Source organism: Halyomorpha halys, unplaced genomic scaffold (genome assembly GCF_000696795.3).
Source record: "Halyomorpha halys isolate HHAL.00 unplaced genomic scaffold, Hhal_1.1 Scaffold12.1, whole genome shotgun sequence".
Lineage (NCBI taxonomy): Eukaryota > Metazoa > Arthropoda > Insecta > Hemiptera > Pentatomidae > Halyomorpha > Halyomorpha halys.
Genome location: NW_027109908.1, coordinates 57,011 through 70,284, shown reverse-complemented (window position 1 = coordinate 70,284; position 13,274 = coordinate 57,011). Strand labels below are relative to the sequence as shown.

General features: G+C 32.1%; 1 protein-coding gene across 1 annotated transcript; it reads right to left on the bottom strand.

Annotated features, from left to right (window-relative positions):
- Positions 1-4,564: 4,564 nt before the first annotated feature.
- LOC106679019 (1,5-anhydro-D-fructose reductase) lies at positions 4,565-12,557 on the bottom strand. Its single transcript, XM_014417929.2, has 6 exons — positions 12,419-12,557; positions 9,845-10,012; positions 8,534-8,734; positions 6,542-6,783; positions 4,864-5,020; positions 4,565-4,783 (listed from the first exon to the last, which is right to left on the bottom strand). The coding sequence occupies exons 1-6, from the start codon at positions 12,494-12,496 to the stop codon at positions 4,649-4,651; spliced, it is 981 nt and encodes a 326-aa protein (XP_014273415.1). The 5' UTR covers positions 12,497-12,557; the 3' UTR covers positions 4,565-4,648.
- Positions 12,558-13,274: the final 717 nt, after the last annotated feature.

Genomic DNA, 13,274 nt, shown 5'->3' with positions numbered 1-13,274 from the left:
ATCAGTCTTTTGTAATGGATTGGCAATTTAGACCGTTTGTCTAGTAATTGTTGTAATAGTCGGAATCTACGAGCAGTTTCTTGTCTTTTTAGTCTTGTATGAGGATTCCAGGTTAGCCGTTTGTCCGTTTGTAGTCCTAAGTAACGGGGTATTATTAATATAGGAATAAGAGGGGTATTATTAAAGGATACTGTAGGGCAAGAAATCATGAGTTAACGACGAAGGGTAAAATGTGATTTGGCGGGATTTATTGGAATTAATTTTATTCTTCCAGTTTTGGCACCATTCTTCTAGAGTGGTGATGTGGGATTGGAGGGTTTGGGATACAATGTAAGGATTATTGTACACTGTCAATAGAAATGTGTCATCGGCATACATGGTGAGGATAGTGTTAGGATGGGTTGGGATGTCAGCTGTGAAAACTGTATACAGGATATGACCAAGGATACTACCCTGAGGTAAACCAGCAGACTGACAGAATAGGGATGAATAAGCGCTGTTGTGATTTATTTGAAATAATCTTTCGGAGAGATAAGAACTGTTAAATTTTATAACAGGAATGTAGTGAATGAGGGATTGAGTTCATAACTTGAGTTAAACTAAGTAATATTTAATGGTATTAGTTAGTGAACTTTAAATCTTGGCCTAAATCTCCGACTATTTATAATATGTACAGATTGTTCAAGTGGCTATAATGCTGCCTGTTGCCACCGCACTGGTGGGGGCGCTGGTTACAACGTCTGGAATAGAGGGTTAGCTTAATGTTTCAAGGAGTCTAGGAATTTAATATGTCTCGTCCTTATGATGTTCGGGACTTTTGGGACATCGAGTAATTTGTGAGGTTTCTCCTTCTTCCATACATTAGTATCAGTACGATCTTCTGCAGTGTGGAAATTGAATTTAGAAATTTTGTAGATGGCGCTATTTACCATCGTGGAGGTGAATGAACAAGAGAGCACCGTATAGGAGCACTGGACGGAGTATATTTGATGGTTTAACCGGAGGTAAAGGACCGATGATGTCAGGAGATTGTGTAGGCGGTAGAATTTCCTTCTGACTGGTTTTGTCTTTTGATAGAGATGGGTACAAAACTATCCAGTCTATCGATTAAGTTGTATACCCAAATAGACAATGGGATTGGATGGGGACATTATTGAGTTTACTACTTGAAGTTTTTTTTTTGCTTGGTATCCAAACACAATGCAGTCCTTTTTCACTGGGTTTACCTCCGTATTGAGATAATTCAGGCATTAAATAATCTCTTCACAGACTTTTCCGGCTTGTTCTAGAGGATGTGAGGGGTTAAGACTTCTATTGTAGAAGGTGATATCCACATAGGCGGCTATAGTAGCAATTTTGTAGTTGTCGCCTATAACGTCAGCAGTATAAATCGAGAACAACACTGGCTAAAGTACGGCCACTTGTGGCACGCCACGCGTCTGTAGGATGGTACAGGAGGGCTTCTCTTGGATTTGTACGGAGAAACTTCTGTTCTTGAGGAATGAAGCAATGATCGAATAGGGCTGCTTCGGGAATTCGTAATCCATAAGCTTACGGCATAAGATACCGCGAGAGACAGAATCGAAGGCTTTTGTACAGTCAATGGATATCATAGCCGTTGTCGTATTTCAGTTAAAGTTTGTGTTCACTTCTCTCTGTAATTTCTTGAGATGGTGTTCAGTGCTCATGTGGGCTTGGAAACCTGTTTGCTCATGAGGAATCACAGAATGTTCATACTCTCAAAAGTAATACAATATTATTTTTTTGTAAACCTTAGCGAAGCGAGGGAGCAGGCTGATGGACTTGTAGTGATCCGCCTCATTTCCAGACTTACCTGGCTTAAGAAGTGGGAACAAAATGGCTTCTTGCCATGTTCTGGCAAAATATTTTACGGCAGTACTCAATATTAATTATTATTAATATTGATTATTATCATTTATTTGGGAGTGGGTATCTTTACACACACATTTTTATGTTAGTAATTGTAGTTCGTTTTTTATCTTATCAAATTCATTATTATAATTATATTTTTATTCTAAATTTTTTAAAATTTTACTCCAAGGCTCTGAAGCCTATTCTGACACCTGTAGTAAATAAAGAATATATATATTTTTAATCTCCTTTCTTTCTTCCCACCTTTTCCTCATTCACTCAGTCCACGAGACACCCTTTATCGCACCTCTCTCTCCCATAAGGACTTTAATTTATTTTAGTCTTCTCTCATAGTCATCCCTATAGACTGCATTGTCTTGGTCCTATAACAGTGTTGGTCTGTTATTTTCAGTCTCACCACTTCATCCCTCAGCACTTCTGTGTCCTCTCATTTTCTAGAAGATATCTCTATTTTATTATTAAAAAGGTAAACTTAGATAGGGTTGAAATTATATAAATATAAGTGAAAAGATATTATAAACAAATGAACAAAAAGAAGAAATTAAAATAGTTATTGGTTAGAACTATTAGTTTAAAAATGAACAGGAAACGTAATAACACGCAAAGATAGAAAAACAGATAAGATAAAACAAAATTAAACACTTAATCACACTAAAAGACGGAAAATAAAAAAGTATGTTGAGATTACATAAAGGTCGAAAAAGAATATATGTATGTATATATACCGTTAACGGTATAATGTGTATATATATATCTCCACTGTGGTCATCTCCCCTCCACTGTGTATACTTCCGATTTTTGTCACTGTTTCGAAATCTCTCAACTTGAACAGGTTGGTGGTTCTAATTTATTCTTTACTTTATTATTATTATAAAATTTATTTTTATTTATTCTTTCTCGACCTTTATTTAATCTAATAATTTATATAATATACGTATAATAATACGTCTTTTACTGTTTTAAATTTTGTTTTCTTATATTAGCTTTTATATTTTTATGTGTTATTACGTCTCTTATTAATTTTTAACATTATAGTTTGCGTATTTTTTTTTTTATATTCTTATCATTGCCTATTTGATATTATAATTATTTTTATTTCTTGGTTTTGTTCATTTGTATATAAATTCCTTTTCACTTATATTTACATAATTAAAACCTTAAGTTAATTTACTTTTTTGTATCTTATTATTCTACTATGTACAAATATTTTCAGTTGTTTTTATATTTTTTCAGCCCTGATAAAGCTCTACAAATTGGGGTGAAACGTCGGTAAATAAATAGTTTTAACCATTTTTTGTTTTCTTTTAAACCACACCCCGACCATCTTCTGCATAATTTAAAAAACTCAGTTTTCAATTCAATTCTAACAATCAAATGCAGATAGTTGACCATAGATTAATAAGTAGAGAATGCAATCGGTGGGGAAAGGAAAAAAAAAAAAAAAAAAAAAACACAAAGAAACAAAAAACTATTTATTTCTGCCAACGTTTAGACCTGATTTTCAAGTCCTAATCTCTATAAAACAAATAGAGATAACAAGCATCATTCAGAGAAACATAAAATTAAAAAAAAAAATAATAAACTAACAAATTTAGAAAAATACATAACAATGACTTGAAAATGAAAAATATATGAGGAAAAGATAGTTGGGGGTGCGGTCAGAAAATAACACAAATAACTCGAAAAAGCTTATTTAATAGTGCCAACGTTTCGGCATGAATTTCCAACCTTCATCAGGGCTACTTATAGGCGATCGGAAATCTAAGTGAGCTCAGCGACGCGTGCGGTAATGTTTTATTGTTTCATAAGTCTAAATTTTTGTCCAAAGAACTATAAATCAACTTTTTGTGAATTCATCTTATCGAATATCATGAAATCTACTACTCCTACTAAGATAAACATCATAAACTACTTTATAATACATTAAATTAGCTTTAATTGGAGTGTTAATAGACATTTGTACATCGAATGGTTATTGAGATATAGATTTCGCAACATGAGTTCACTAACTACTGATTTTTCAGTGTATATGTTATGAAATGTGGCTTTTTAAAAAACTGTCTTGAGAACTATTGAACGTAAATGGCTATGTTAGGGTTCATATTTTAGCAAAATTACTCTTATTTAAATGTTGTTCTATTAATTTTTTTAGTGTTGTTGGTAAGTTGAAAAATATAGAGCTCCGAAAGAAAAAAAAAATTTTTTTTTAACGCTTTGAAACATCTGCTACTTTATATTCCTCCTGCCTCTACTTGGCAGACACATCATTTTTGACTGGTATACATAGTTTACATTAAAGTAATCAAAAATTGGGTTCAAATAACAGACTTCTTTTCACCCCGGCTCTTGTATTATAATATTATATAGGTAAGAAGATAATAACAATAGATAAATTCAAAATAATTCTTTAATATTTCGCATTTATCTGAATAAATAGAGGACAAAAAAAAAAATTTAACAGACTTCCGATTCGAAGGGGAAAAGCCAACTTGCATTTTCTCTTATTAAACTATTTCTTATTTTCACCCCGAGAAACTCTAAAATGCAAATTTTCATAGCAATAGAAAAATACAAAATTTTTGTTTATAATTTTTGCCTTTGTTTCTTTTTGAAGGTCTTTCGATTTTGTTTTGTTTTTTATGAGGAAACTCATGAAATGAAAAAAATAAAATATGTAAAATATAAATCATTTATTTGTTCGTTTCGACAGTTCAGTATTCATATAATTATGCAATGCAATAGAAGGTTCAGTCTTTTATTTTCCAAAAGGGTACTCAGGATGGTGAATGGACTTGCCAAAGAAAACTTTCCCAAATATCCTTCCATCTTCTCCACGTTCTAAGTCTCTGATCCTTTCAAACTCTTCTTTCGTCAGTTCGAAATCGAAGACCTTCGAAAAAATCATTATAGATTAAGAAAATATAAAGAGTTTTAAAATATTATTATATTATAATAATTATGAGTACGTACATCGATATTTTGTTTAATTCTTGTCGGATTTGAGCTCTTTGGTATTATTCCAACACCACATTCCACCAAAAACCTCAGTATGATTTGTGCAGGCTGCTTGTTGTACTTCTTGGCTATCTCCTGAATCACTGGGTCTTTGAGTGGTTCTGCAGCATCTCTAAAATCAACAAAATTAGAAGAATCAGTTTATGTATATATTTATAGGTAGGTTTAAGAGATTACTGTATTACGATTACTGAGAGACATTTTCAAAACTACCGTACTATACAATCTTCCTATCAGAGATGGGAAAAAATTAGTAGTAGTTGAAACTAATAGCTTAAGTTGCTATGTGTCCAACAGATCCGTTACTTAGGACTAAATCTGGACAAACGACTGACATGGAATCCTCATACAAGACTGAAAATACAAGAAACTGCTCTTCGATTCCGACTATTACAACATTTACTAGACAAACGGTCCAAACTTCCAATCCATTACAAAAGACTGATCTACATGACTATTATAAGGCATATTTGGGCATACGGAGTTGAGCTATGGGGCTCCACTAATCCATCTAATTCCTCTCGAATCCAATCCTTCAACTCAGGTAGCCGCCAGGGGTTGGCAAGAAGGACCACTAGGCCCACTTGCCGGACTTGTTCCCCCCACCAGTAGTTGGCAAGAGATCACGTGGGAGGCCAGAAACCAGATGGGTAGACAGGATCAACAAAGATCATTTTGTATGTATTTTGTTTTTAACCCTAATGAATGCCTGAAATTCTTGCCGAAACGTTGGCACTAATAAAAATAAAGGTCTCATTTATCTGTGTTCTTCACCGACTGCACCCCAACCATCTTTACTTCACATAAATATTGTAATTACTATTCTTAGTTGGCAAGAGACCAAGTGGGAGGTCAAAAATCATGTAGATCATACTCGACAAAGATGCGAAAGAGCTGCATGCAGTAAGACAAACTTAAAAGCAGTAGCCCAAGACAGGCAGGCGTGGAGAAGGCTAGTTCGGGCGCCAAAGATCTACAAGGTCTGTAGAGCCAACCGAAAAAAAAATGACTAATTATTATTACAAACTTTTTTTTTTGTGTGTACTAATTTATTTAAAGAGAATTTAACAAAGTACTTTCGGTATAATTAGATTTGAGAGTTCTAAAACAATTATTTTATAAAAAGTTTTGAAAATTACCTTTATGAAAGTAATTTAAGGTCTTAGAAGACCACGTAATCAATTACAATAATATTAATTAAGAAATAAAATTCATATTATGAATGATGTATCAATTCATATTAAGTAAATTAAAGCTATCAATTTAATGGTGTACCAATTGTAATAAAATTATTATTATGTTGCATATCATTCCTGTAAGTTGTTGGGAAGATGAAATTCTTAGGTAATATAATTCTATTAAGGAACTTTTTTCTCCCCGATGTTTGTATATTGTATTAACTTTTTTGAAATTTATTTTCAAAAATGATTATTACCTTAATTCGTAAAGGAATGGTAGAGCTCACAATGGATTATTTATTAAATACATGAGCTGAACTTGGTATTGTATCAAATTATTCATTAATATTCTTGGTGTTACCAGCGTTAAAAGGTACGTAGGAATGAGATATAAGTTAGGATAGACCCAAAGGAAACTTTTATCATTATTTGTTTTTCTATTATAAAATATTTACTTCATGGATTCCACAAAAGCCTTTATTCCAGGAGAACCGAAAGGAGAGAAAGCAGTTACGGTGATATCATTTTGATGACAGAAAGCCACAAGCTCTTTCTCTTGGAGGTAGATTGTCATCTCAATTTGAAGATTTACTGGTCGTATCCTGCAGTTGTCCAGAATCTTTTGTATCTGTCTTGAATTAAATTTAGAAATTCCGATATATTTAGCCCTACCAGCATCTACTTGAGCTTCCATTCCCTGAAAAAATTTAAAAAGCAGTTTATTTTAAAATTTACATCAATACATGCCAGTAAGTAATATATGTATATATCATAGATTAAATATTTTAACACATACATTAAAATTAATTGAATAAAGACTGATATTTTTCTAGAATAAATATTTCTTGAATGTTCTAAGCTGATATAATATAATGAGACAATAAAATAAAATTTTACTTTCACAAATAAAGATTACATTTACAATAATGTTTTAGATAAAATGCTTCGTTATAATATAAAGTAAATATAATATTATGAAGGAGATAGTCAGAAGTGTGGCCAAGAAGAAACAAAAAATAGTTTACAAGTATTTATTTCCTGACATTTTGTCCCACTTTGCAGGGTTTCATCAGAAATAAAAAAGATTAAAAAAAAAACACCAAAAATGTAATAGAATAAGATGACAATAAAGTAAACAGTATTTTTCATTTTTTTTTCCATTTATATATAATTTTTCACATTAATTTACGTCATTTTAGCCCCACCTTAGTTTACTTTATTGCCAACATCTTATTATGTTACATCGTCAACATATTTTCAGTTGTTTTGTATCATTTTTAGCCCTGATGAAGCCCTGCAAAGTGAGCAAAATGTTCGGGAAATAAATAGTTGTAAACTATTTTTATTACTTCTTGATCGCATTCGACCATCTTCTTCATATTCACTTACGGTCAATAATGCATGTATACATATACATAGAAATATAATATCGATCGTCTTAACACTCCAGTACTTGAACTTCTTTAAAATAGTTTTAACCAGGCATTTAAAAATTATAAATTAGTGAAATGGTTTCAGGGCCTTTTCTGTAGTATGTAAATAATTATGATTTACTTTTGAAAAAATCTTGCTAGCAAATATGGAGGTGTGTCAACTTTCACCCACTGTTTGTTCATATATCTGTCTATTGTATTGATCTTGCATATTGTATCATATATTTACCATACTTAATATTTATAGTTTTTATGGGTAATTTTGTGAACAAAAAAAGTATATACAAATACCGTAATTAACTTAAAGTAACAAGTATACTATATTAAGAAAGAAATTCAAAAAAGCCAAACAAACTGGAATACAATAACATTAACACTAATTGTTATAAAATTAGAAAAAGATACTATCTTACAAATTTACAATCTGATATTTTTTTTTTACAAAAATGACAATAATTGATAATTATTTATAAAATTGCTAATTAAACTTTTTAACAGAAATAAATTGTTGGGAGGGGGGGGGGGGATGAGGAATAAAAAAGGAACAGAATACTAGATAAAATATCAATATCATTTTTTTTTCAAATTCAATGCACTCTCAATAGATTGTTAATTTTGTTAATCAAATAAAATGTTACCAGCTAGAAAAGTTTGTTACTATAACAATTTTTAACATAAAACATGTATTAAATTATTTTATGTAAGAGAATTATTCATTTATATTATTGATCCAAAACCAAAGTGGTGTATCTGCAAATTTTGTTATTCTGGGCTTTACTGAATTTAAATTTGGTTTTTTATCATCATTTCAATGCCAAAAAGAACTGGATAATTGAATGTTACATATGCTACATCACTTATTAAAAATTGACTTTTATCGGAATTAGAAATTAACTCTAATCCTAAATTTGAAACTATAATTAAAACATTTAAAAGTATTAACAAATAATATACTCTTAAATATTTCAATGAATGTCATGAATTATTAAAATAACCATTTGTGAGATAACTTACTTTCCATAAATCTACAAGATCAGTTTCCATATCCAACTCTAACTGAGTGAAATTAGGAACATCTTTAGTAATATCGTCATGTCGCTTATAACCGATTGGAGAATGGACAAGATATAAATCGACATAGTCTAGTTGCAGGTCTGCAAGAGATCTCTTCAGAAAGTACTCAACATCTTCCCTACGATTTCCATGGTGTGGAAGCTGGAAGGAATAACATAATTAATTTATTATTTTAATGGTAAATTTCAATTTATCAGGAGTGGTGAGTGGTCAATTTTAGACCAGGAAACTTTTTAAATAATTTACTTAAATTATAAGGAAACTAACTGATGATAAAATAAACAAGAAAAAACAAACTCAAAAATGGATTCAAGATAATTAACAAGGAGAAATTAATGTTTATGTACATATTTATAAATTTTTAGAAGATAATCAGAAATATAAATTATAAAAAAGAGAAAAAATCATAAATGATAAGGCATCTTCTAATATTAATAAAATAAATGAAATTATGATTATATATAAATATATAGGTTCTTATTTACAGATTCTAAATAAATCATAAAAACTTCTGCTCATTTATATTTCATTCATAATAAAATCATCTGTCTTTCTACCTATTTACAAACTTCATTTGTAATATTCAATTGTTATAATTTGGATATTGGGAGGAAAGTTACAAATAAGTCTGGAGGACTCGATTGGATGTACTGTGGATTTGAATTGAGCATCTGAGATGTAAGATGGGTGGTGGGATTCAATAACTTGGTAGAGGAAGAATGCTTGGAATTAAGATGGATAAAGCCACTTTTAACTCTTCTGAAAATCAGGAGACAGAGGCCTTGACTGCCATCTTTGTATATTTTTATTGTAGCCATGATCATGGGTTATAGAGAAAAAAAAAATAGTTGAACTCTTTTTTTAGGTTGGCTCAGTATAAATAGTTTAATCACTATATCAGTTTTTCTTTTACCACACACAGAACATCTTCCTTTTAATTATTTGTTTCCTTCTTGGCCACTGCCTTGACCATCCCCTTCATAATAAAGACTTTAGATTTTTCCTGTCTCTGCTTTTAAGCCTTTCTTTATGCATGTAGGTCCTCTTTGGCTAAAACTACAGTGGGTTAGCATAAGTAGGCTAACATGTATAATAGCATGTCTATAATTATCTTTAAAATATTAAACCAGCAAGATGGATTACTTAAAAATACTAAAAGTATTGTAGGGTCTCCCATTCATTCATAATCCATTAAAGAAAATTCCTTTGTAAAGATATAACACATTATTTTTTAAATTATAACTAAATTACCTTTGTGACTATGAAGAGCTCTTCTCTCTTGATTTTGCCACTTTCGAAAATCTTTTTTAGTGATCGACCAATATCGGCTTCATTATTGTATCGAAATGCTGTATCGAAGTGTCTATAGCCAGCGTCAAGGGCAGTGTTCAAAGCGTCGTCCATCTCTTCAGTTTTGATCTGAAAAATATAACTACCTATAGGATAGAAAATATATGAATTGAATTTAGGAAACTTTTTTTTTTTAAAACTTTATTTAATTGATAGATATTACCTTCTGCCACACTATTGTGCATTTAATGCATATTAAATTATCATTATTAATACTTACAACCGACCTTTACATTCTTAACCGATTGATTACCCCAAGACAATCTGTTGATCAGTACCTCTTGGGAAATTTCAAATAGACACATTAGGATTCGGTATATTCTTCCACCTTTTTTTAAAAATGTATCTGATGTGTTTTACTTCGAATTAGTTCTAGATTATCTCCTCCTCTGTCATATACATTTTATTTCTATCGTTAGGACCTATGGCTCTAGCCTGTAGGAATTAAGGATTAGTATCCCCTTCGCGACTGCAGGCTCGTTCCTTGCAAAGTGAAGTTGTTTCCTGCAAGGACCTACGGCTAGTTCCCGTAGGACATTCTTACCCCTTCGCAACTGCAGGCTCGTTCCTTGCAGAGTGCAGCTGTTTCCTGCAAGGACCTACGGCTAGTCCCCGTAGGACATTCTTACCCCTTCGCGACTGCAGGCTCTTAATTCATAGAGAAGTTTCCATCCTTCAAGGGCTTACGGCTAATTCTCGTAAGACACAACCATTCGATTTTATTTTTTTTTTTTAACAATAAGTTGCTACCTTGTATTTTAAATTTTTTATGTAAAATAAGGGATATAAGAAGATTGGTTGTGGTACGTGTATTTGAATGCATCGCTGCAGTGTAGCATGTGTACAATAACGATACCGAAGACAGTGGCCCAGTTTCTGGATACACCCTGATCAGTGAGAATTTAGGAGGCATTGGAGCGGTCTGCGATCCGGCCGTCATCTCTCACTCACCGACGCATCGCCATCATTGTTCAATCAATCTGTGTTTGGAACTGGCTGGTTTTTTGAGTTCTCACTAGCTCTGACTTGATAGTTGATAGTATAAATAATATCAGTGAAGCGTCACGTTCATTATCACAAATATACGCCTTGAGTATAACTAGAACTATCGTATAGTTTCAGTTATTACAGCAAACGACATGGTGTAACTGTTTCATAGTTACAATCTAGACATCAGCATTTAATTATAACATTTAGTAATACTGTTCTGGGTGTAATGTCGCACAAACTCTAGCTTGATAGTTGATAGTACAGATAATATCAGTGAAGCAACTGTAAAGTTGACTATCACATGTATACGCCTTGAGAGTAAACTATAGTATAGTTTCAATTATTGCAGCAAAGGTCGCATGGTGTAACTATTTTATAGTTATAGTCATAACAGCATTTAGTAAAACTGTCGTGACAGGAATGTCGCACTGACGTGATCGATAATACTACGAGTAATATCAGTGGACTAACAGTGGCGTTAAATGACATGTTTAACTATAATATCTATGCGCCTTAACAGTGAATTTTCTCAACATAACAACCTTATCAATGTAATCACGATAGGCAGGAAAACATAGTTCTTATATATTTACCTAAAAACTTAAAATTGAATCAGTTTCAGGCCTCAAAAATAATCCGCCCAGGGTCCCTAAAACAATTTCGCCTAACGCTCCAAAAATCTTTTTTTATGACCTCTTGGTGGTCATTACTGACAAGGGGGGGGGGGGGTTATCTACAGGTTAACACCCTATTCTAACCATAGTAGGGTTCAAGTTTTTATTTTGTGGGACAGCCACAGAAATAAAAGTTTACTCACCAAAGCCGGATTAGAACCGGCGCTGCTGCAGTCATGAACCGGTCAAAGTTAGCGGTTTAACTCGCTCGGCTACGAACGGCCCAACCAAAATTATATCTGAGGCTTAAAAATAACTACTTCGGTCTTTATCCATGTTCTAAAGTTCAAATAATCCGGCCCAGGCCCAGAAAACATATCCACCCAAGGACTAAAAATTATACTCAATAATGAATCTATCCCGGGCCCCAAAAATAAATATTTCCAAATAGGCCCATGAGTCTAATAGGCGTACCTATGGTCTGAAATTAGAAATCTAAGATAATATAATTACTTGTTAGTAATAAAAAAAGTGTATACGGATTTATTTTTAAAATGGTTGAAGGAATAGTATGACACTCCAATACTGCTCCATGTATATAAAGTCATTTTACCCGAAACTCCTGATCCCCACTAATTACCTCCAAAGGTGAAAAATATCCTTAAATCATGTTGAAAAAAAAAAAGCATCTACAGCGCCGATTTGCAAAGAGGCACAGTTTGTCGATTTCTAACATAGGATATATATATTTATATCTCTTGGTAAAACCAAACCGGTTACATAAAAATGTGTAATAAAACTGAGTTGCTTAAAAAATAGACAAAGTATTATTTATGATGAGCAGGTTTATTTAATTTATCTACTAACGCACCTGCATCGTACCTAGCCCGATATAGGGCATCTTCACTGTACTATGTTTGAGCAAACTGTTCTTCGTGAGTGGAGCCATCTTGACTTTTGTTCTGCACTGAGGTTTGTGACCGACTGCCCGAGTTCAGGCTCTGTATTTATTTATTGAGATGGCCTTGGCAACTGATAAAAAGAGCGCTCTATCAGTTGTAGTGTTGATATCTAGAATTACAATGTTTAGCGTAATCTTCATCCATTAGTCTATTGTTATTTATAATGGTGTTAATTTTGTTATTACTCGTTAGTAGGAGTAATCGTGATCTTTAGTTTAACATGTTAAAGTGTGTTAAATGGAGTGGTATTTCCTTCTTTTAGCGTGTTAAAACGACACATTTAACATAATTGAGAGTCTGTAAATGGAGACGCAACAGACCAATGTTTACAGAACTACAAGTATAATTATTCACAGATATATATTCTATGGGCTAGATATGGAAAAACAACCTCCATGGCATGCATCGCATATCTTATTTGTTGTTTTAGTTATTATTTTTTATTATTTTAATATTTGTTATATAGGGGAATTTGTTAATCAAATGAAATAGGGGTTGTGGAATGGAAGGGAATGAAAAAGAAAAGGAATAAATCGAAAAACTTGTTGTTAGTTTGTAAACTGGTATTAATTGTAAAAGAAAAGTAAAAGAAAACTGTGGAAGAAAAAAAAATTTTTATCTATGTATTATATTATATCATGTAAAAATATGTAACTTATATTTGTCCAGTCACGGATTGATCAGTATGCTGTGTAATGTAGCAACCCGATATATTTGGGCAGCATGAATAAAGTATTTCTTTCTCTCTCTATATATATGAAATAA